The sequence below is a fragment of the Triturus cristatus genome, chromosome 10, assembly GCF_964204655.1.
Source record: "Triturus cristatus chromosome 10, aTriCri1.1, whole genome shotgun sequence".
NCBI lineage: Eukaryota > Metazoa > Chordata > Amphibia > Caudata > Salamandridae > Triturus > Triturus cristatus.
The window spans coordinates 280,961,371-280,984,407 of record NC_140593.1 but is presented as its reverse complement, the minus strand read 5'-3'; the positions used below and the strand labels follow the sequence as shown (position 1 = coordinate 280,984,407).

The following is a 23,037-nucleotide window of genomic DNA, read 5'->3' as shown; positions in this document are numbered from 1 at the left end:
AAGATCATGATTGTATTTTTCAAATGGTATTATTTATTGTGACAATGTTTGACAAATGTACAAAGTGAACAAACACGCATAATGCTCCATTTGTATTTAAGAAATTTGAAAATAAAGTTTAAAAGAAAGGTTAGTGGTTATAGTTAGGAAATACTTTTTTTTTAAACTTACCAATTCACTTAAAAAACCAAAGGTTACATGGGTGTTATAGTTAGGGAATAGAATTTAAAAAACCTTAGAAATTCACTGAAAGAAACAAAGGTTACAGGGACGTTATAGTTAGTTTTAGATTTCACCTACACACAAACAGTGAAATTCAGCAGTTATAGTTACCTGAGATAACTATAACTTACACCCCCGCAATGCATTGCTGATGACATCTCAAATTACATAATTGATGACAAACAACCATTCATACACCCACTCACTTACCCATACAGCCACTCAGGTACCCTCTCACTCACACATTGACTCACTCACCCATTCTGCCTCTGATACATCCGCTCACTCACTTATACAGCTATTTACACATCAAGTCACTCACCCAATGAGGCAGTCACACACCCACTTATTCACCCATATAGCTACTCACACACCTCTTATTCACCGGTACAGCCACTCACACACCAATTCACTCACCAATACAGCCTCTCACACTCCTACTGACACAGTGATGCAACTACTCGGATACTCACTCACCCATACAGCCACTCATGCACCTAATCACTCACCCATTCAGCCACTTACACACCTACTCACTTACCCATATAGCCATTCACACAGCCATTCACTCACCCAAACAGCCACTGACACACCCACTAATCCACTCATGCAGCCATTTGCACTGCCAGTCGCTCACCCATACAGCCACAAACATACCCACATACTCATATAGCCACGCACACACCCACTCACTCACCCATCCAGCTACTCACATACCCACTCACTCATTCACCCATACAACCACTCACAAACCCACTTACCTGTAAAGCCACTCACACACCCACTTACTTACTCACATACACATCTACTCAGACACCCATACAGCTACTCACTAACTCACTCAAACACCTAGTAAACATGTAGACACATAGCCTACAGATATTCACACATTCAAAAACATATAAATTATATTCTGTAAAACAGAAAAGGTGGTTTGAGGAAAAAACTCTTTTTTGTTTTGTTTAACCTGATTTTGTTTGTTTTTTTCTAACATTTTGGACGTTTTTGTGTTTTTGTACAAGAAATAAAAATCAAAAACTTGCGCAACAAAATGCACTAAATTTGTGCATCATTTTTCCCCAAAAAACGTCAGCATTTATCGCTTCTTGCAACCTCTTGTAATGCAGTGATGGACTGCTCTCCTATTGTTAGAACTTTTTTGCACTCCATGCAAAATGGTCTAACCTTGCGGAACTCAGGCATGGTAGCAGGCAGGTGGCTGGTGACACGAGGTGGCAATCACCAGGCACCACCTGTGCAACAGCAAATGTTGATGTCTATGGTGTGTCTTCTTGTAATTGTGCTCTTCAAGCTGACACCATTGGAATGTCTTTAAAGGCTTCATCATGCTGCTTGTCCAATTGTTATATTTTTTTTAACCAGTCCCTTGGGACAGCTGCTTTTCACACATGGAACATTTGATCTGCTTTGCCATCACCTTCCCTAAACAAACATGGGAACACAAACAGTGTAACCGGGAAGTAGAAGACCTACTATTTGTTTTTATATTGCACATAGAAATGCAAGGAGTGAGCCTCCCTCTTAATGAGGAGTGGTGCAATGGAGCTAAAATAAGATACAGATTAAAGATGAAAGAAATTACATGTATTATTTAAGGGTAGGTGGGAGTACCTGTGAATGTGAATCTATGGTAATATTTGAAAGTTGGGTTTACCTGCCTCAGCTGCCACAGTGCATTTTGACCTTCAAGTCCTGTCCCATCAACCACAATGTATACCTTGTTGGATGGACCAGACTCCTACCACTCGGTGCTGCAATTACATTGCCTACTTCATTAGTCTTTTCATGATGCAAATGTAATAATTATGGGCCCCATTACGATGGAGGTGGAACCTCCACCGTTAGGCCGTCGGTGGCAGTTCCACCGCCATTGGACCCTGCAGGACCGCCCGGCGCATTATGATGGCAGGTGGATGTAGGGCGGATGAAGAGACTGACTGCCATTCATCCGATGAGCTCAAGGAGCCTGTCGGAGAGACTGCAATCCCTATAACAGTGTTGGTGTCTGATCAGGCACCATCGTGGGGATTGCAATGTCTCTTTTCTCCGGCCATTTCATGTTGGTTAACCTGCCATAAAAAGGCTGGCGGAAAGGGACTTTGGGGTCCCCCAGTGGGCCCTCTTTAGCCTCGGCAATGGCCCAACATATCCCTGCACCATGTGGCAGGCACCGCATGGTGCCTCCCACATAGTTTACTGATATTTGAGATGTGTTTATTTTGTACAGCGGCATGTCCTGCAGCACACGCTGCAATACACACTATAAACATTGCAACCGTCGTGAAGGTGGTCGCATTGTAATGCGGCCAGCGGGACCACCAACTACTAGTCGAGTGGTTCTGCTTCTGCAATGGTGCTGGTGGGACGTAAGTCCCACCGGCATCGTAATGGGGCCCTAACTGTTGAATTGCTTCTTAGGTCCTCTTCATAGTCATAATAAATAACACATTATATCCTTCCTGGATCTTGCAGTCCCCTTTGCAACCCAGTACCCTTTTCGTCCAAGCTTAGGAGATTAACATTTTGACCTGTCCCCTTTTCTTACCTCTTTTCCAGGGTCTAATTGATTTCAGCCGCACTAGAGTCAGTGCCGTCTTAACTGATGGGCACACTGGGCAATCGCCCAAGGGCTCCAGGAGCATAGGGCCTATGCAGACCAGAATTTAACACTAATTTTCGAATAAACATTTTTATTCCTGTGAGTGGTTGTGTAGGCAGGGTTCGGTGTACTGCTTTGCCCAGGGGCCTTTATGCTGTTAAAACAGCCCTGACTAGAGTACCTCATGGTATGACCCGAATAAAAGGGTATTTATAGGATACAGGATGCCAGAATACCTAATTCCAGATCTAATTTAAGGAGGCATATAGTTCAACCACTGCTTGCCACGGTTTTCCTTGTCTCTAACTCAGTGCTTAATTTGTAAAATATTAAGTGCCAGGGCTCTGACCAGGAGGACACTGCAGCTTGCACCACACATCGCCCTTCTCATCGCTGCCAAAACAACTACTAACCATCTCTCTCACATGTAAATGAGACAGTTCAGATTATTCCAGGTCCCCAAAGCTAAAGGAATGGCTGGGGAGGCAGGTATTAGCACTATTTTAATGTATATTGTATTCCTAAACAACCGTTGTTCTGCTCATCTCTAAATTATATGAGCAGCGCCACCATGTGATAGACTGTCAACACAATACCTAGATCAGTTAGGTGCCGGTGCCGAGCACCGGAAACCAATTAAGTGCTGATGCTGAGCACCGGAAAGCACCTGCTCAAATTAAGCACTGCTCTAACTGCCCCCTTGTTTACGGAATTCATGCCTGCATTACCCATTTTGAGGAGCTCTCACCCTCCGATCCAGAAGGATCAATAAAGTTCTGAGGTGGAAACGTTACTAAGTATCATGTTGAACAATAAAATGTTAGTCTTATAATCTTTTTCCCACAGCTGTGAAAACCTTTTTTTTAGATGAACTTAGCTCTTGCGGTGCTTTCATGGCTAAGGCAGGGAGATTTCCTTGATTCTTCCCAGACCTTAAACTCGCTAAATAGAGTGTCCAGGGAGCAAGATCTAAATAAAAGCTGAAAAGAAAAGTCTGATTTGCATACGATATGTGCTATATAAATTTATATAAAAAAACAGTAAACAAGGAGGAGAAAGACTATTGGGGCGCTATAGTCAACAAAGAACAAAGCATTCAGCTGCTCTTTTTTTAACTAATGTCCTACGCAACGGACTAGTCAGTATTTCTCTTTATATTTATTCATCTAAAAATGACTGTGGTCAACTATTGTGTAGATAAAAAAAAGTGACAAAAATCACCATACCTTTGCCATTTCAATTCCAAAGCAAAATCTTCCCCTCTAGCATCTCCATCCAGTAGACATAGATCACATCATCTCACAGCATAACCGACTAACATTCAGAGATGCAGTTAGAGATACCCAGCACTTGCATGGCTTCTGAAGCAGTATGCTAGGATTGCTATGAGACCTTCGGTGTGGCACATTATTGGCGCAAAAGCAAAGGTCCATAGCTGTTATCTTAGTGCAATGTCAGTGACAAGTGTTCAAATATTCATAGTCTACAGAAAAAAATATATTTCTATTAATTTCGCATAACATCCCATAAGATACTTACATAAAAATCCTCTCCATATCTGAGTAGCCATGCACAATAAGCCAGGCGCCAAATGTGAAAATAGCGGCGTATAGAAAGAACTGAAGGGACAGAGCTAGTCCATAAACGAATCCATTTACAGGACCGGCTTTCAAAGCATCCCTGAGTAGGAAGTGAGAGAAAAAAGCATGAAAGTGAGACCATAATTAACGAAGGATAACAGAGCACAAATGACAATGTTTGAATTGATTGATTTTCATTGTGACACATTGAGTGCAGGGCTTTTTTGACAATTGACATTCTGTGTTCACTAAAACATATTTAAATGGGTCATTTGCACCGCTAAGCTGTGCATGTTTCATTTTGTGAGTGTAAACTTATGTTCTCTTCATGCGTGATATTACAGCAACATGTTTTACTTGTGAGCAAATCTAATCACAGAGGCCGGAAGTCAAAAGCAAGGATGGATTGGAAACCTGTGAGTTTGTGAGTACTCACGAATGTTTGTAGGGCATAGTCTCCTCCTGGATACTGTTAGGGATTTATTTCTGACAAAAGCAAGACTAAATACATATCCAGGGTAAGAAAGGGGAATGAGCATTGCCACATTCCAAAGAGAAAAAAGAAAAAATATATTGAATTGCCGTTGACTATTTATAAAATATGTTCACATTCATGAATGCACACATTTTAAATACACATTTGTGAAAATGTTTTTTCACCCGAGAAATCTGACATGCATCCTTGAATTACAGTACTGCTGTGTAACTCGGCCCAGTGCCTGCGTACAGGTAGCCTGTCACAGACAGGACCTTAAGAACAACGGTTATGGCCAGCCTTTCACAGATTGTTCCTTTAGAAATAGGGTTGTGGTTTATGCAGACCTTATTATTTAATTGGCCATCTTCAACGGAACATCCCATTTCTTTTTTCACTAGATAGTGTGCGTGTGTAGTGCTTTACTAGTCCTAAGATCAATTGGCAATTTGTCAGGACCAGAATGCTAAAAAACTATCTACACAGTGGTTGGTTGTCTGGCAGTGTGACCCTGATTGCCCAAACCTAAAACCTACAGTGAGGTGCCTGAAGTTGGATGAACGACCCCATTAGGGAGCCTGATTCCTGCAGAGAGTGGGCAGGTCTGATGGTGCACTTGCTGCTCTGCAAGTGACACTAGGTACTTCCCAGTGTCCTCCTTGCCGAGAGCTGTTGTTGATTGCTGCCAACCCTAATGCTTTCGGACCACTGACCCGAGGTCGGTCGGTTCAGAAACGGTAGTGAAGTGATGTCGGTTGGAGGCAACTCTGACATCATAATCAGGCCCTAATTGTGTACCTGTTCCCACTCAAATGTTAGCACTTATTAAATGTAATACGGCAACCCAATTTTTCTAGGGCAGGTATAGGCCACACCATAGTAAAAAACCAATTTAGGAGTGTTTCACTACCAGGACATCTAAAACTCAAATGTACATGTCCAACCTTTTAATTTCAATGCACCCAGCCCTATGGGATACAAAGGGACTACCTTAGGGGTGATTTATATGCAATTAAAGGAAAAATTAAGGTTTGGCAAGGAAGTTATATTGCCACATCGAATTGGAAGTTTAAAACTACATTTAGTGCTGCAGGCCCACTAGTAGCATTTCATTTACAGGCCCTGGGTATACACTTTATTAGGGACATATGAACAAATTACATATGTTAATCACGTGTAAGCCAATTTGACCAGGTTTTAGGGAGACAACACAAGCTCGTTGGCACTGGTTAGCATTGGTAAAGTGCACAGAGTCCTAAATCCAACAAAAACAAATTCAGCAAAATAGTATGGTAAATGCAGACATTTTGGGACAGACCACCCTAAGGCTGACAGGTCTAGCAGTCACACTTGGGGGAGTGCATTGACTGTGTGTGGCATCCTTGTAGTGCACAGTTGGTACTCCCACAGACAGCTCCGTTAATACCTACAATACAGTGTGGGTGCAAAGGTAAATGTGCTCCTTCATTTGCATGGAGTGTGGCCCCAAGGAAATGAGGATACAGCCTCTGGAGATCGCACTGGACAGAACAGGCTGCACACACATCTGCTTCTCCCTCTGTAATACTAAAGTGCCTCAGGGCTGCAGAAACTAGATGCACATGCTGGTTTCGCCCAGGTTTTTTTTTGTGTAATATGGCCCGAGGGAAATATTTGGACACAGTTTTGCCTCAGACTGTGACCCAGTCAGAAATGTATATTAAGAAGAGTTAAAAGTTTTGCTGAAATTGAATCAAATATTAATACATGACGAAATAATTATATTTTGTGCATCCTTAATGTGAAAGCTGTGTACGCATCTGGCCAACATACAATCATATATTTTGAATGCAACTTTTACAACGTGTTCTCCATTACAACTTTCTCTATTCATTGGAAAAAAATTCTGCAATTGTCGGCGACCTCAATGGAATAATCCAATTCAGTGTATATTAATGTATTCATTATGGGATTTGACAACTGTTACGGGGTGGCAAAGGAAAGGATTTAGAGGCAAAAAATAGAATGTTTGAAAACAAGCCATGGCAGAATAGAATTCACTTTAACTATAGGTTTTAAAGATATTATCTTTTAGATGTTGCAATTGAAAATTGTAGTTAACGGGGTTTTTCGCTTTCACAGTAACTTTAAAGAACGATTAATACCAAGAGAGAAATCAAAAAGTGTTATTACAGAAAACTTTCCAGACTAAAGACGCAGTGAAGAAGAAGAAGAAATAAAACTGGTTGAGCTGAGGAAGTACGAACATGAGATCAGTGTTTGGGATTGTTAGAATTTTGTGACACACATATCAGACAAAGAAGCTTTGGTCTATGAATAATTTACTGTTACCTTTTGTCAGTGTGAAGATGTCTCCTGCAAGAAATGCAGCGAGCAATATAAACAAACACGGGGATTAATAAACACAAGAATTGCAAGAAACTGTGAGAGATAAAAATTCGATCATTCAGATAACACATTCTGTTTTCACCTGAAAATGATGTATTCATCAGGGATCCCAGGTAGAGGAGCTGAAGCAGATACATGGTTTAGAAATCCCTCGAGGCCAGGATAGGATAGGAATGAAGGTGCCTCAAGAATATTGATTTACAATAACCAAAAAGCATTACAACAAAAGTGGAATGCCAAAGTACTAGATATTGTGTAATTTAAGAGGGGTATGCTCGACAGTGCAAGAATCAATGGTTAGAGAAGAAGGTAATGTACGTGTAGCTCAGGGCGAATCACTACACCGGGAAGGAATCTCTGAATTGAACACTGCGGAGAGTGCACAGTGCAGAGATTTCACCCTGATGGCAGAGACTCAACCCTGAGTGCTGATACTCTGCAATTATAACTTTACTACACGTAAGTTCCTTTGTGAATTGGTCCCACAATCTCTGGATTGGCGGCGATGGTCTGTCGGAGGCTGCACTCACCTAATCACCAGGTGGCTGGATTTGTGTGTGGGGATACCATGCGGCCTGGCCATTATGAGTACTTGTCTGGACTGGGAAATAAAATGAGGACCCATAATTACTGTGTCCAAATGTATACATGGTGTCCTCATTCCAGGGGAAAACCTGCTTCTATTTATTACCTGCTGCAAGCAGATGGTAATGTGACCAGGGCCTGATATGAGGATTGAGGATGACAAGGGTGTCAAGGAACAGCAGACCCTGGGAGCTTGCAGGGGGTACATTTGAAGCATTCCCTGTTCCATGGCAAGGGGTTGGTTTGGTGCTGGGTGCTGAGGACAGGGTGCATACAAATGATACAACTCATGTGATTTTGCCTCCTGGATTTTATAACCTGCAAAATTGGGTTTGGTGTTCCTACCCGAGTAAGCCGCTCCCTCCAGCTTGTAATCAGGTCCACAGCCATATAACAGCACACAGATCCTTAAAGTATGCCTGGAAGTCAGCAGCTGAAAATCTGATTTAAATTGTTATAATGTGTGCCAGCAATGACAACTTAGTTTTTGGTGAATAAAGTTTTTAAACACATTGTGGAATGTTTAGAGTGCCTAGTTGTATCAGCTAGTCAAAAGGTATTCCTAGCTTTAGCTATGCATGCTTTTTCTTTGACTTGAACTCTCGGAGTACATTTTTATTGCAAATTTTAATTTAAAATAATTTGGAATTTTATACAGCACTGAGAGTCTTTATGATTGAGTCGGTTGTGGGCAGACATACGGCACCAAAAGGCTCATGTCCAATATTTTTCTATCGCATATACTATTTGTGAGATCACAGATAAAAGTGGTCTGAAACACCTTAGTTTTGTGGACTTTATTTTCACAATCTACTATGACTGGGAGGGGTGTGTATGATTGGGAACTTGTGGTGACCTAATAGGTGACTCCACTTTCAAAGAATACTTCTAAACTTATTTTTAATTCAATTTATTTTTTTAGTATAGTTGGAATTTAAAATAATAATGTATAGGATTTACTTTACATATTGATTCATAGTAAATAAGCTTGGCAATGGCTGAAACCCCACCTAACATCCTAACCTTTTGTAATACTTTCACCATACTTTTGGTGCAAAACTAGTATTGCCCTCACACCTTTCTGTTTGCGTCTTGTTGAATATTAAGTGTTTTAAAATATATAATTTCCAAGCAACCTATTTGAAAGTATTAACATTATAAAATTATTGATTTTGCTGTTATGAATTGCTCTTTGGGTCTCGGTCATTTAGGGCTTTTGTCACTATCCAAAAAAACACAAAATCTGTGTCTGTTTCATTCAACTATTGGAATATTTGGGTCAGCCCCAGTCAACCACTGCTTGATGAAGCATCATTCACAATGTTCTCATAGTATCATTTCTTCACCTGCCTCCAGGCATTTTGATGGATGATGTACATGAGTGAATTCAAATGGTCTTTCCTGTTTTCTTTTTTGGAAAATGCTGCAAAGGAAGACAAAATGGCTGCCAACGTGAGACAAGGGTTTAGGACACTCTTTTTTTTCAATTTCTTTTTTTTTATTGAGCAGTGCAAGAAGGTACCAAAATACACGTTTTCAGTCACAACATTTAGATCACCACAATTGGAGAAACCATTGATATTAGTATGTTGACAGACTAGTTACTAAACAACGTACAGGGTGTTATGTATTTTTGTGTTTTATATACTATATCATACCATTCCGTTGTATATTAACAAACTGATGAATAAAGTGCAAATGCAAAATGAGGCTACGAGATCACATGTGTCTCGACTGTGATACAAAATTCATCTTGAGTCACTCAAGACGCAAATTAAGTTCTTGATTAAAGTGCAAATGCAATAGCAGCTGGTAATTTACTTTGGCAAAATACAGTACTATTAACATCAAATACAAGTATTATCACCACATAAAGTGCAAATATGATAGCAGCAAAACTTCACTTAGAAGACAACCACAGTATTTCAGTCATAAAATACGGAATACAAGGTGAACAAGATAAAGTGCAAATACAACTAGCAGCCAATAAATAGCATACTAAAAATCACCTTAAAAAAAAAATCAACATTTTCATGATTGAACCCCAGAAATTGTACGTTGCAAATCATATAAAACTTGTATAAGTAGAAAATCATTGCCCCAGTCCAGTTGGGGATCAGTAGTGATTTATGGTTTAAGCTGAAACATTAAACACCAATAAAAAAAAAAAATATATATATATATATATATATATATAATAGTCTTCGAAAATTAAAAATGCCCAATTTTTCTCATATTTCCTTATGCCGCCTACTCGCTTGGCATATGCCTCTTCAAATTTCCAAATCCATTTCATTTTATTAAACCAATTTAAATGATTTGGAATCTCCTTAGATTTCCAATTTTGAAGTATCAAGGAATGGGCCACCATACAAGATATAGCTAAAAAAAACCCTATCAGAGCTAGATAAGTTGGCCTCGTCCCTTGAATACCCGAATAATGCAGTTTCAGCCTGGGGAAAAACACTCATGCCTATAACTACTCCCATATCGTTTAAAATCTCCCCCAGAACTGCTCCAATTGCGGACAGGAAAAGAAAATGTGTAGCCATCCTCCTTCCTCCTCCTGATGGCAACGGAAACACTTATTAAGATGGTCGGGATATCGTTTCTGAATCAAAGCCGGGGTCCAATAAGCGAGCCATCTTGAAAGAAAGGACATTCTTTTAAAATTAGCGGCGCGTAGGGATCTGTGCCCTAGAAGACATATTTTTTCCCATTCCTTAGGAGTAAATCTACATCCAGTATCCCTGGCTATTTTTTCAATGTGGCAGACTGTCCCCTTTGCCTGTTCATCCTTCCGCAATACAGAATACCATTTCCCAAGTCCCGAAAACTTGGAGTCATAAAGTTCTACCATGGTATTATGTGGAGTATTCAAAATGCCCTCAATACTGGAAATAAAATGAACTATCCGCATATATTCGAGGAATGTGGGCTTCCTACAACCTTCTGCCCTAACCATAATTTCTTGCCAAGATACTATTTTATTATGGATAATGAAACATTTAAGTTGAGAGAACCCACACTCTCCCCATATCTCAATATGTCTTAGTTGCAGGTGAAGGCCAAGGCTGTTACACTCACCCAGACCCAAATATTGAAAGCCTGAGGAGCTATTTTTTTTAAAAACTGCTTGAAGCCTAAACTGAACTTCTCGTAGAGACTTGTAGCGGGTTTTCTTTGGTAATTTAGCTGTTTTTAAAAAGGCGGGCATTTGCGTTCCCCCTTCTACTACCATTTTATCAACAAAAAAAACTATCATAGATGCACTTATAATGTAATAGGTCCACCACTAAATTCAATAAGGCTGCCTGATAATATGTCCGTACTTGCGGAAATGCTAGACCCCCTTGATTTATGGGCAACTGAACTGTAGCTAATTTTACTCTGGGAGCCTTTTTTGCCCAAATAAATTCCCTAAACAATATATCTAACTCATTAAAATAAGATTGATTAAGACGAATAGGGACATTTAAGAATAAGAAAATCAGTAGGGGAAGAATGGACATTTTAACCAAAGAAACTCTCCCTATAATAGTAAGGGGGAGTGCAGACCATTGTTCAAGGGAGCTTTTTATCTTCTGCTTAGTTCTAAGATAATTTAGTTCAAATAATTTCTGATACTGGTTAGTAACATAGATACCCAAATATCTTATCGGGTCAGTTTTCATGGCCTGGACCCTCAAATTGTTAGGAAAGACGTTGGGATCAATATTAAGAGCCAGTATCTCTGTCTTTTTTTCATTTATTTTGTATCCACCAATTTGTTGAAAAACAAAAAACTCTTTAAAGGCTAGCTCTAGGTTCTCTTTCGTCGGGGTTATAGAATGATGTCGTCAGCGAACAATTTAACTTTTGACATCCCTGGTATAGGAGAAAAAATAGCAGCATTATCACGAATTTTTAAAACCAGGGGTTCAATAAAAAAGGTAAAAAGTAGCGGGGAAAGAGGGCAACCCTGCCTGGTTCCCCGTTTTATTGTAATTTCCCCTATTTGTTCCTGATTAATAACCACCTTTGCGCTAGCACTATGATAAATATTCTTTAACATATTAATAATCTGTTGTGGAAGACCAATACGACTTAAGGTTAAAAACAATGTTTGCCAGTTCACAAAATCAAAGGCTTTTTCAGCGTCAACCATAATTATTGCGGCAGGAATTTGGTTGGTATTAAAAAAATCTAAGGCATGAATTAAAAATTGAGTATTAGTAGCCATAGATCGACCTGCTATAAAACCTGTCTGGTGCTTATGGATTATTTCTTGAGCAGCAGGAAGGAAGCGCTGAGCCCATACTTTAATCAAAATCTTGTAATCGGAATTAAGTAGACTGATTGGCCTAAAAGAGTTGACATCTAATGGCTTCTTATCTTGTTTCACAAAGGATATTATTATAGACTCCTTAAATTCAGTTGATACAGTTTCACCCTTTCTAATATCATTAAAAAGTCTCTTTATGGGAGATACCAGTTCTTTAATAAAAACCTTATAAAATTCGATGGGAAATCCATCCTGTCCACATGCCTTACCCCCTGCCATAGAGTTAATTGCACTTATAATTTCTTCTTCCATTATTTAATCGTCTAATTCTTTAATTCTGGCCTCTGAGAGTCTGGGAAGATCAACATCCATCAAGTACTTCCGAATTTGTTCGTTATTAACCGGATACTCTGTTGAATAGAGCTGTCCGTAGTGATGGAGGAAAACCCGTGAGACATTATCCCCATCTGATACAACTAGTTCTGTGACCGGGTCCCTGATGGAAGTGATTAGGGAGGATTCCATTTTTTTCCTGGTAGAATTGGCTAACAGCTTCCCCATTAACTGACTCTCTTCATACATTTTTTGCTGGTAAATTTTGGAATTGCATATTTCCTCAAGGATGAAAAAATCTCTTAGTTCCCTGCTAGCTCTATTAAAGGAGTTGGGGGAATGTTGTAGCATTAAGGCATATTCTTGATCCACCTTATTCTGAAGGTTCTCAATTTGCAACCTCCGGGTTTTGGACTGCCCGGCCATGATTGCTATTATTTGGGCCCGGGCCGCGGCCTTAAAACCTCCCCAGACAGCGAAGGGGGTGGCGGTATTATTGTTAACCTCAAAATATTGTACAATCCACTCCCTAAATCCAGTAATCCAATCTGCATATTGAAGGAGGAGGCGATCCTTCTGCCACCTTGATCGTTCCTTATCTCTCCCCCCCCAATAGCAAGGAAACCCCAAGAAGCGCATGGTCAGAAAAGGAATTACTACTAATCCATGCATTTGTCACCTGTATAGACCTTGATGTTAATAGATAATCTAGTCGAGAGGCCGAAGAAAAGCGATGGGAGTAGAAGGTAAAGGATTCCATTTCTTGATGGAGATCCCGCCAAGAGTCTACAAGCCCAAACTGTTCCATAATTGCCACCATCATTTTTTTGGTATTAGGCTTCGACTGTCTTTTGTTTTTATTAGTAGAATCCTTTCTAATATCCATAAGATAGTTAAAATCCCCCCCTAGAACAATTTGCCCAGGAGAACTAATCAGCCTTTCGTGGATCTGGGTCAGAGATAAGACATTATCGGATATTGGGCCATAATAATTGATAACATTTATTATCCGACCCCTAATTTTTGTTGTTACCCAGATCCATCTCCCTAAAATATCTCTATATACTTGAAGAAACTCCCAATCCATTCTATTAGAGAAATAGATTACTACCCCCCTCATTGCTGCCCCTGAAGAGGCGAAAAAAGCCTTTGAGAATTGTTTAGGGATAAACAAGTTGGGGGAATTAGACTTAAGATGGGTTTCCTGAAGAAAGAGAACGTGGGGTCCAAAAAAGCGGCCCATCTTATAAGTGCACCATATTTCTTTTTATTTAATATCCCATTGGTGTTCAACGACAGAATCTTACAACTACCAGTTGCCATACTTCTGTGCTCTATAAATCAATCCTGGCCTTCTTACTACTGCTCTTTTTACTGCTAACACCCAACCACCCACCACCCTAAAAAACCCTCCCCCGGAAATGTGGAAACCCCCCCCTACACCACGCAGGCCACATCTCCCACCTCCCACAATTGTTCCTGGGTGTCATGTTGTTACACCCCATTGGGCGATCGTGGTCACACCCTCCCTAACCCCCCCCCTCCTGTCCCCTGATTAGAACAAACCAAGCATTACGGAAAAAAGAGAAAGAAAGATAGAAGAAAGAAAAATTTAGAATACATTTCTTATCAAGGATAACCAACATCAGCTTAAATAGAACTAGGATCACACTTCACACGAGGGACCAGATATCCCCTTTAAACAAATCTGGGCCTCCTCAATATCCGAAAACATAAAAAATCTCCCCTTCACCAGCACCTTTAATTTCGATTGCTGAACGATAGAGGCCTGAGCCCCATGAGCTTTAAAGAGATGTAACATCTTAACGAACTCTTTTCTTCTTTGAGCTGCAACAGCTGTTATATCGGAAAAGATTCTACATTTCTGTGTCTCGTTAATGGGAAATTGTCGCTGTTGAATAGCTTTTGCCAACACCTTCTCTTTAATTCTATAGTCAGCAAAGTTGAGAAGAATTGTTCTCGGATAAGGAGAATTTGGAAAAGGTTGGGCTGGAATACGATGTGCCCTAGTGATAGACAGATCTCCTTCGTAGTCTGGCAACACTTGCTGCTTGATAAACGTGTTTACCCAAAGGAGAGTCTGGGATCCCTCAATCCCTTCAGGCACCCCCACTAGGCGCAGATTAGATCTCCTAGAATGACTTTCCAGTTCCTCGACCTTATTCTCAAGTTATCTTTTCTTCTTGTCCGCTTCCTTTGACTCAGCCATCACCGTCACCAGTTGATCTTCAATGGTGGAGAATCTGGCCTCTGCTTCGGAGACTCTAGAGGGGAGGCCCGTAATAGCCTCTTCAATTTTATCTAGCCTCTGATTAAGGGTATTGATCTCGATTTGCTGAAGCTTTTTCATTTCCCTTATCTCTTCTAAAATTAAATTCAGCATATCTCGGATATCAATTTGAAAATTTTCGGATTTCTCCGTGCCAAATTTCGCAAACGGTAAAGTATCAACGCTAAATGATGGTAAAGTTAAGAATGATTCTTGTGATTTCGGAGAGTGATCCAATAATAGCGGCGCAGAAGCCTGCGGGTTATCGAGAGTTCGCCCTAATTCTGGGAGATCTGGCAGATCCGGTATGTCATTAATCGGCACTGGAGTATCTACCTGTCCACCTGACCCAATCCCCCCTATAGGACAAGGTTCAAAACTTTTTGATTTTGACAAATTTGGGTGCTCAAGGCCAGATGTGTCTAGCCCCCTGCCATTGGGATCCAATGCAGCTGCTGGAGAGGACACACCGGGATCGATAGATTGTTGAAGTGTAGGGGAGTGAGGAGGTAGTAAAGTTTGTTTTTTGGTAAATAAAGGAAATTTTTTCACCTCCTTTGGCACGTTTCCCCCATTGCAGAGGTCTTGGTTATTCTGACCTAGCAGGATAGCCGCTTCCAGGCTAATATTCAATTGTGCCCCTTGCGTCTCCTGTTGCAAGGTTTGACTATCGACAGCCGCGGTAAAGGATATATCCTCATCTGAGGTGACAGGCGAACTGCAACTGTCCGGTGAAGAAGGCACAGCTCCCCTGTCGCTTTTTCGGACTGCTTGGCGTGCAATCTTGGTGAGAGCGCAACGGGTTTTCTTCACTTTTTGTGCTTCAGTTCTGGCCGCTTTGAAATTTGCAGCACCCTCCCTCTGAGGTCTCACCATTTTCCTCTAAGAGCCAAGGAGGCTGACTCCCCCCCCCCCGGCAAGATCTCTAGACCGAGGAAACGGAAAACACACCCCTGTGTAAATGTTCATCTGCCAGTACAGTCCAGCTCTCTAGCCAGCAACCCCCTTTTATTTCTCTCCTTACATCTCAAACGGGGCCTGAGCGTGCTCAGGGTGTGCTCAGCTGCTCGCCTATACCGAAGACAAATCCATCCAGGCCTCTGGCAGCTGAGAGTTCCAACGTGGTCGAGAGCAGGACCAAAGAAGCAGCTGGTTCATACTCTTGCCAAGCAGCGTCTTCCCCCGGTTTAATTTGTCCGTTTTGTTTTCCCTTAGCCCTCCATAGACGACAGCAGCAAAGAAAACGCCAATCTCCCGCTCACATCGTCTCGGGATTCATAGAGCGTTGTGAAGCGTTCTCAACAGGGAGCAGGCACCCGCCATCAGCCGCGGCGTCCAGCGAGGGGGAGGGACCACGAACGCATCTAGCAGCGTGGAGGCGTGGCTCCCCGACGCTGCATCCTCTCCCGTCCAAACGCGATGTTTTGTGTGGTTTAGGACACTCTTAACATTAGGAGCAGAAACAATGTCAAACAAGTCAAGCGAGCAAGGGTAGAGAGCGAGTGGTGATTGGAGCAAAGGCTGAAGCATAGAGGGAAGTGTCCCTTTTTGTCAGTGATAGAATTTCTCTCACCCAAGTAAGGTATTTTGCCTAGTCCTAAGAAATACAAGATAGAAATAACATGCAATGTGAGTAAGTTGCATGTTTTATGTTGCAATTCACTTTTGTGGTAAAGACAATGTTGCATGTTGGGTTTCAATGTATTTTTTAAAAATTAATTTCCAGTGATGTAACTGGTGTACTCACTATACATGTGAGACGCAGCATAATCCTCAAGCAAGCTCAAGGACTTTGTTGAGGGCGAGGATAACGTTTTACGCATAGTGAGTGTAACAGGAGGAGGAGTTAGGAGACAAGCTCCAAGTGTGAAGGCCAGTGAGAAGAGGAAGAGACAAGAAAGAAGCACCAAAGTGCATCTTGGCATGAGGGGCACCGGTAAGCTAAATTCACTCTAATGGGAGAAGGAAGAGATCAGCCGAGTGCTAGGTAAAGGAAGCAGGAGGAGATGACCAATACAAAGCTGAAAAAATCATAAACTTGAAGAGGTGCAGCTTCAAAAGAAAAAAAAAAAGAAAAAAAAATGCCTATACACTCTAGCTACTCTAAAGACTTGCGCTCATTTTCTGTAGGTTAAATCTTGATGATAATGCTGGTTTATAGTGATGAATCAATGTTGCAAATTACAATAAATGTTTTTAGAGCTATGGAAATAGCTGATGAAACCCTATTATACATAAGGATCAGCAGTCACTGGGAAGTACTAATGTCTAAAACGTTCTATTCTTGGGGCGGTACATTTTTAGATGAAAGTATACATGTGCAAGGAAAAAATTAAGTCACTCAAAGTGAAAGCATCCAATGGCTGGAGTGGGCTAGTACGTTAGTGCATACTTAGTGCTGGAGAGGGAGGGAGCATAATTTCAGTGATATAGAGAACCAATGGTGAAAGAGTGTTTATTGGGAGTCCCTTTATATATATGTATTGTTGTATAATAGTTTTTGGAAAACATGAGGGTGGCAAGGCAACTAAAGATGGCTTTAAGCCAGACCTAAAAATAAACAAAGCAAAAAAGTAATGTGTATGCGGACCTCTGTGTAGCTGAAGCAACTGGATTCTCAAGCAGGGATGAATTGAATGCCATTGCCTTTGCTCCTTACAATCTCACAACTAATAATTATAATAATAATAATATTAATAATAATAGTAATAACTAGTAATGGTATAAGCAGGATTTCCTGCTCATGGCTCCTTTCTGAAGTGATTTTTTATTTGATGTTTGTTTCACTTCCTCTCCTTTTGTTGGTAATCCCTACATTGTTGCTGCAACACATCAAGTGAGGGACAGGAAAGTTTACAGGTTTGTATTCTGAACTGTATTTTCTGCTTTGATAGACAAATGAATAGTTAATACATGAGAGAATGTGACATGAGAGAAGGTGACATGTGTTTTGTCAGTATTTGTCTGTCTATTTGTGTTACTTGTATTTATGTATGTGTGTGTTTGTTTGTGCACAAAAGCGATTGTAGTAGTTTTTTTAATTATCCAGCAATTCCTCAGTGTGCATGAGTGGCTGAATGCTTAAAAATATTTTTTCACATGCATGAATGTCATTCCTGTAGGTGTATTGATGTGTATCTGCATTCGAGCAATATGCAAAATGTATTAATAAGTAAAGGGGAGAGGTGTGGTGCAGCGGTCAGAGCGGCTGACTCCAGAGCATGGGGCTCCCAGTTCGATCAACGGGCAGCAGCTCAGCTCAACACCTTGTGACTCTGGGCAATAGTTCACTTAATCTCTCTGATGGCCCCCAGCTCCTCGAAACCTTATATGTTCATGCTTTACAGATATGGATTATTATTATGACAAATAAGCTATATGTTTCACAGTTATTGACGGATGCTTGTCAGATTCATTTAGAGAACGAATGCTGAAAGAAACTCGTAACCTGGAGTAAGTGTTAATGGCTGCCAGAGCTAAAGAGAGTGCCGATAGACAAGCTGCCGACATGTAGCAAAGTTTCATCCAGGTAAATATAAAGTCCTGTAGCCAGGGGTTCCTACTTGATACCCAAGGAAGGGGTGGGACAAACTCTGGGGACCCACCTATGGGAGGGTCAGGAAAGAGGGGTGGCTTCACCCATGTCCTTTGTCCAGTTTCGTGCCAGCAACCTGTTGGATCTGGACTATGCACAGGGACACCAAATGTGCCCCCAGTGCAGACATTAAAGCACTCTCAGAGTGCACCCACCCAGCGCGATACACTAAAGCCTGTCTGGGAGGTGGTCACACCTCCCAGACAGCCCTAACTGCCGAGGTAGCCGCACTTACAAGTGAGGTGACAATATTGAAGCAAAGATTGTCTGATAATGAAGACGCAATGTCACACACTACTAAACTGGACAAATGTGTTGGTTTGTTGTATCACTATTTTTCATTCATTAGATGTTACCATATGAATTACTCATTGATTGGTACACAATCAATTATCATTATGAGCTTCAGCTCAGTTGTTTTCTCTACATGGTTTTGTACAACCAGCAAACACAATATATCCATGTGACCAAAAAGGTGCAACAGATGTAACGGTATATTACTGTTGTAAATGAAATATCAGTGCAGATACAAATATTGTCACCATTTGCTATGTTTTCCTGCTCCTTTTTATTTTTGTTCTTTTCACTGAGTAGTGTATTTGGGAAAATCGTGAGCAATTGCCATTGATGACCTCTTGCAGAATTCATAATTTTGTGTAGTTTCCCCAAATGTGTAGCTTTCTGTGTTCAAGTTTGAGTTTCACATCTTTTTCTACCATTAACTGCAAGTTAGCGGAAACCACAAAAAGTAGAAAAATTGACTATCAAGTAGAAAAATGCAAAAACTATGATAAAAATACAGGGTTTTTATTTATAACTCTGCTTGTTCTTGAATGCTAGGAAGGTGGTGACCTTAGTACTAAAAGCATCTTGTTGATTCATTTAAAAAAAAAAAGAAAGAAAAAGAAATAGATACACTTTCTTGCACAGCACGTTTCCGGATTTTTCCAACAGAACTAAAAATATTGCAATTTGTTAGCTATTTTTGATTTGCTGCTAGGGAATCTATAAACACTGGGTACCTTTAGAAGCTACACTCGCCATATGATACAAAAGGCACAAATTTGGCCAGGATACCTTTTGTTTTTAAACAAATTATCCAAGCTTAAACACAAAGTGCCCCAACCCTCAAAAAGGGTTCAGCACTGGGGTTCAAAACCATAAGCAGTTTAGGGGAAGACAGCAGTGGTGTAACAAAGACCCCCACAGCCTCACACAGCCTGAGTGCTCCTGAGTGAGTCCCCTCAAGTTTCATTCCACCACTAAAAGACAGTTAAAAGCTGAAAAGAGAGAGACCAGCTGATGGAGAGCAATGTATATCAATTACTCATGCAGATGCAGCAGAAATAAGAGTCACATCTATGAGACAAAGTAAGACCAAAATCTCATTACATGCAGTGATGAAATTCTTGAAGACCAACTTGCACAAATATTAAGTAATGTCGGTGAAAATGTTATGGCTTTGATAGGGTAACTCTGAGGCAGAACTCTATTCTTTGGATGAGAGTCACAGTAGCTGAAGGTCATCAGGCACGCAGTCTTAGTGTCATCTGTAGGTTTATGTAACTAAGGTGTTAAGTACACATGTATTATTATGCTTTATATTTCCTCTGTCTCTAAAATGTTGCAACAGAATATCAGGCACACTTAACTGCCTCTAATGGGCAGCTGGCCAGTCTCTATTTGCACCAGAATAGACAGCACATATATGAATTTCCTCATGTTGGATCTGCCTGAAGCTCTGACATCATGAAGACCAGCATTTCACACTTGCTGTCTTCATGAAATAAATACACATTTTCATTGACAACTTATTTCAATAGTGTATATGACCTTTTCAGGGCTAGGTGACAGACCTCATCAACAAAGCCGTCCCTCCCTCTAAACCTCATCTTATGCCAAACATGTTAGTTGTCAATAGTACATATATTTCTAATGAGTTGAATTTCAAATAAGGGATCAAAAGACGGACTTATTATTAATGTAGAATTCTCACCTGTAAGGTTTCTGCAGACTTGCTGCATATCTTTCATAGAATACCTCTTCGTGAGTTAATGAAGCCACAGTTCTTATATTTTCCACAGCCTCTGTTGATATCTAATTGGACATGAAGACATGCAAACATATTATCAATAAACAGAATTCCCTAAATGCAATGCATGATGCACTTCAAAATTGCGATTTTGCAATTTGGAATCGTAATTTACCATCAATTTCAAGTTAATGGTAGTTTGCTAAAACTTTGAAATATGCCCAAAAGTGGATTGTCTACATCTAAAGCTCTCAACATTTTTTAATAGGTGCCTCTTTAGATGGGCTTTTAACCATTGTACATTGTTCAACATTCTGTCCATCAATTGTTCTTTTTGCATTTGTCATCCCAAGTGGGATCAGTATGAACATACGTGGGTCCCCTGCTCGCTGTGCCACTTGATTCAAGCTAGCCTGACTGTTGAGTAGTGATACCACAAAACTGGTCCCAGGTAGGACCCAGCTAGGCAGTTACAGCTGGACTGGTCCCATGAGGAGCACGGTCAAGCCTGAATTACCTATGACTGGGTCCAAACGGGGGAGGTGTAGTGAGGAAAAGAACAATGGATTTTAACCCAAATTTCTTGACTGTGGGGAAAGGCCGATTTATTCAGCATTCCATCCATCATTTGTTGCAGCAGCAACTTTCTAAAAGTGGCATTTTCAAAATTGTAATAAAATAACTTACTTTACCATTAAGGAGGTTTATCAATGGAATTTCATAGGTAGCAGTCATAAAGTAGCTACCTGCTACCCATCAGGATTTACAGCATATTAAATGTAATAAGGAATCTCCAATGTTATCCTATCGGAGAGGTGGGCCTCACTATAGTGAAAAATGAATTTAGGAGTTTTTCACTACCAGGACATGTAGAACTTGAAAGCACACATCCAACCTTTCAATTACACAGAACCCTGCCTTAGGGCCTGCTTAGGGCCTACGTTAGGGGTGACTTATATGTATAAAATGAGAGTTTAAGGCTTGGCGAGGGGGTTTTAATATAAAATCGACCTGCAGTAGCAGACCTGGGACATGTGTTAAGGTGCTACTTAAGTGGGTGGCACTATAGGTTCTGGAGGATCACTGGTAGCATTTAATTTACAGGCCCTAGGTGTATGGTATACAAATTCTACAAGCGTTCTGATAGCAAACAGTAGTAATGTTTCTGTGCACACAAGTGATTTAAGAGCGCAGGTTAAAATTATGTTGTATTAAAGTTGCAGGTGTTGATGTAATAGTTTATAACTGTTAAGGCGTTTGTCCACAGAACTCTTGTGAAGTGATAGCAACTGAGCAGTCTGACCTACTATCAACCTTTTAGGGCCTGATGAATTAAAGAGTTTTACCAATTCTCTGTCTATAGGTAAATACGTTTATACATAAAGGTCTTAATCCTTTAGTATGTGTAAATGGAATTAAGATTGCAAAAAAGATGAATGTTACAATAAGCTGGAATACTAACAAAAGCCCAAACATTTTCAAACTTTTCTCAAAACATATGCAGGGCACTGATAAATGATTAAGATATGATATGAGATACATTACAGGAAATGTACATGTTACTTTGACAATGTCTTCACCTGTGGTAAAAGAGTAGTTTGAAAGATATATGACTGTTCCATGTACTAGTAACAACTGCATGTTGGTGTACCCGATTACAGTGTCTAAATCTGCTCAGGCTTTGTACTTTTATGAAAATATCATAATGATTATACAGACAAAAATATCCTTGACTTCCTTATGTTCGTTTGTCCAAATCCATACTCAATCATACCGGTTATGTTTTTTCTCCAAGTGATTGTTCACCTTACCAAGCCATTTCAACTCATTTGTCTTTAAAGAAATGTTACAAAAAGGACCTCTTATGTTCCTCAAATAAAAGTGGTTTGTCTCAGTAAAAATAGGATGTAAGTACACTCGGTTTTAAAGAAATTCTAACCATAATAGCCTGTATAAAACTATGGTTATTTATAAAAAAATAGAAAACCCACAAAATACAACAAATACTTTCAATATGAGAACGGTGTGCTTTCCCTTTTACCCACAAAAACTATGAAGTGAACATTACAGCCAGAAAGGTACATGATAATACAGAGAATCCAAAACAAATATGTGTATAGCACATGGTTAATAATCAAGCAATCATTTACCATACTTCACAATGTGTCTTATGCTAAATAAATATTAAATATATAGGTATGGACATGAAATTATTATGTAATGAATATAACATTGTGTATGGTTATAAATAAAAAAATGCTACATACGGCAAAGTATAGACACAAATCAGCAACTTGGTAGATTTATCTTTATTGTCATCATGGCCCTGAAAAGCGTATGCAATGCCATTCATTCCAGTACGTGGAAATGAGAGTATGCAACATGTCATTAATAATCTGTAATAAAAATATAGTACCATGTATGAAGTAAAAGTTTGTTGTTGGAAATTTAATTTTTCATATTTTAGGAAGCAGACAAAAAGACATAGTTGATCTAAAATAAATTGAGATATACATCATTTTGTTTTCTTGGTGGGACTGGCCACTGCTCAGGAACAGTCTGTGGCTCTAGACGAGTCATTGGATACCTTAAAGCCACCCCAGCCACCTGTGGATAACGAAACATTCTTCCTGCTTCTTAATGATTTGGAAGT

At 40.1% G+C, this 23,037-nt stretch overlaps 1 protein-coding gene across 1 annotated transcript in view; it reads right to left on the bottom strand.

Annotated features, from left to right (window-relative positions):
- The window catches only part of LOC146789325 (ATP-dependent translocase ABCB1-like), a 1,722,143-nt gene that overhangs the window by 255,013 nt on the left and 1,444,093 nt on the right, over positions 1-23,037 (bottom strand). The window contains exons 23-24 of the mRNA XM_085631119.1: positions 20,349-20,449; positions 4,382-4,522 (exon numbers count right to left, since the gene is read on the bottom strand). Of these exons, the coding sequence (XP_085487245.1) occupies positions 4,382-4,522; positions 20,349-20,449 (242 nt within the window). The remainder of the gene's footprint in view (positions 1-4,381; positions 4,523-20,348; positions 20,450-23,037) is intronic.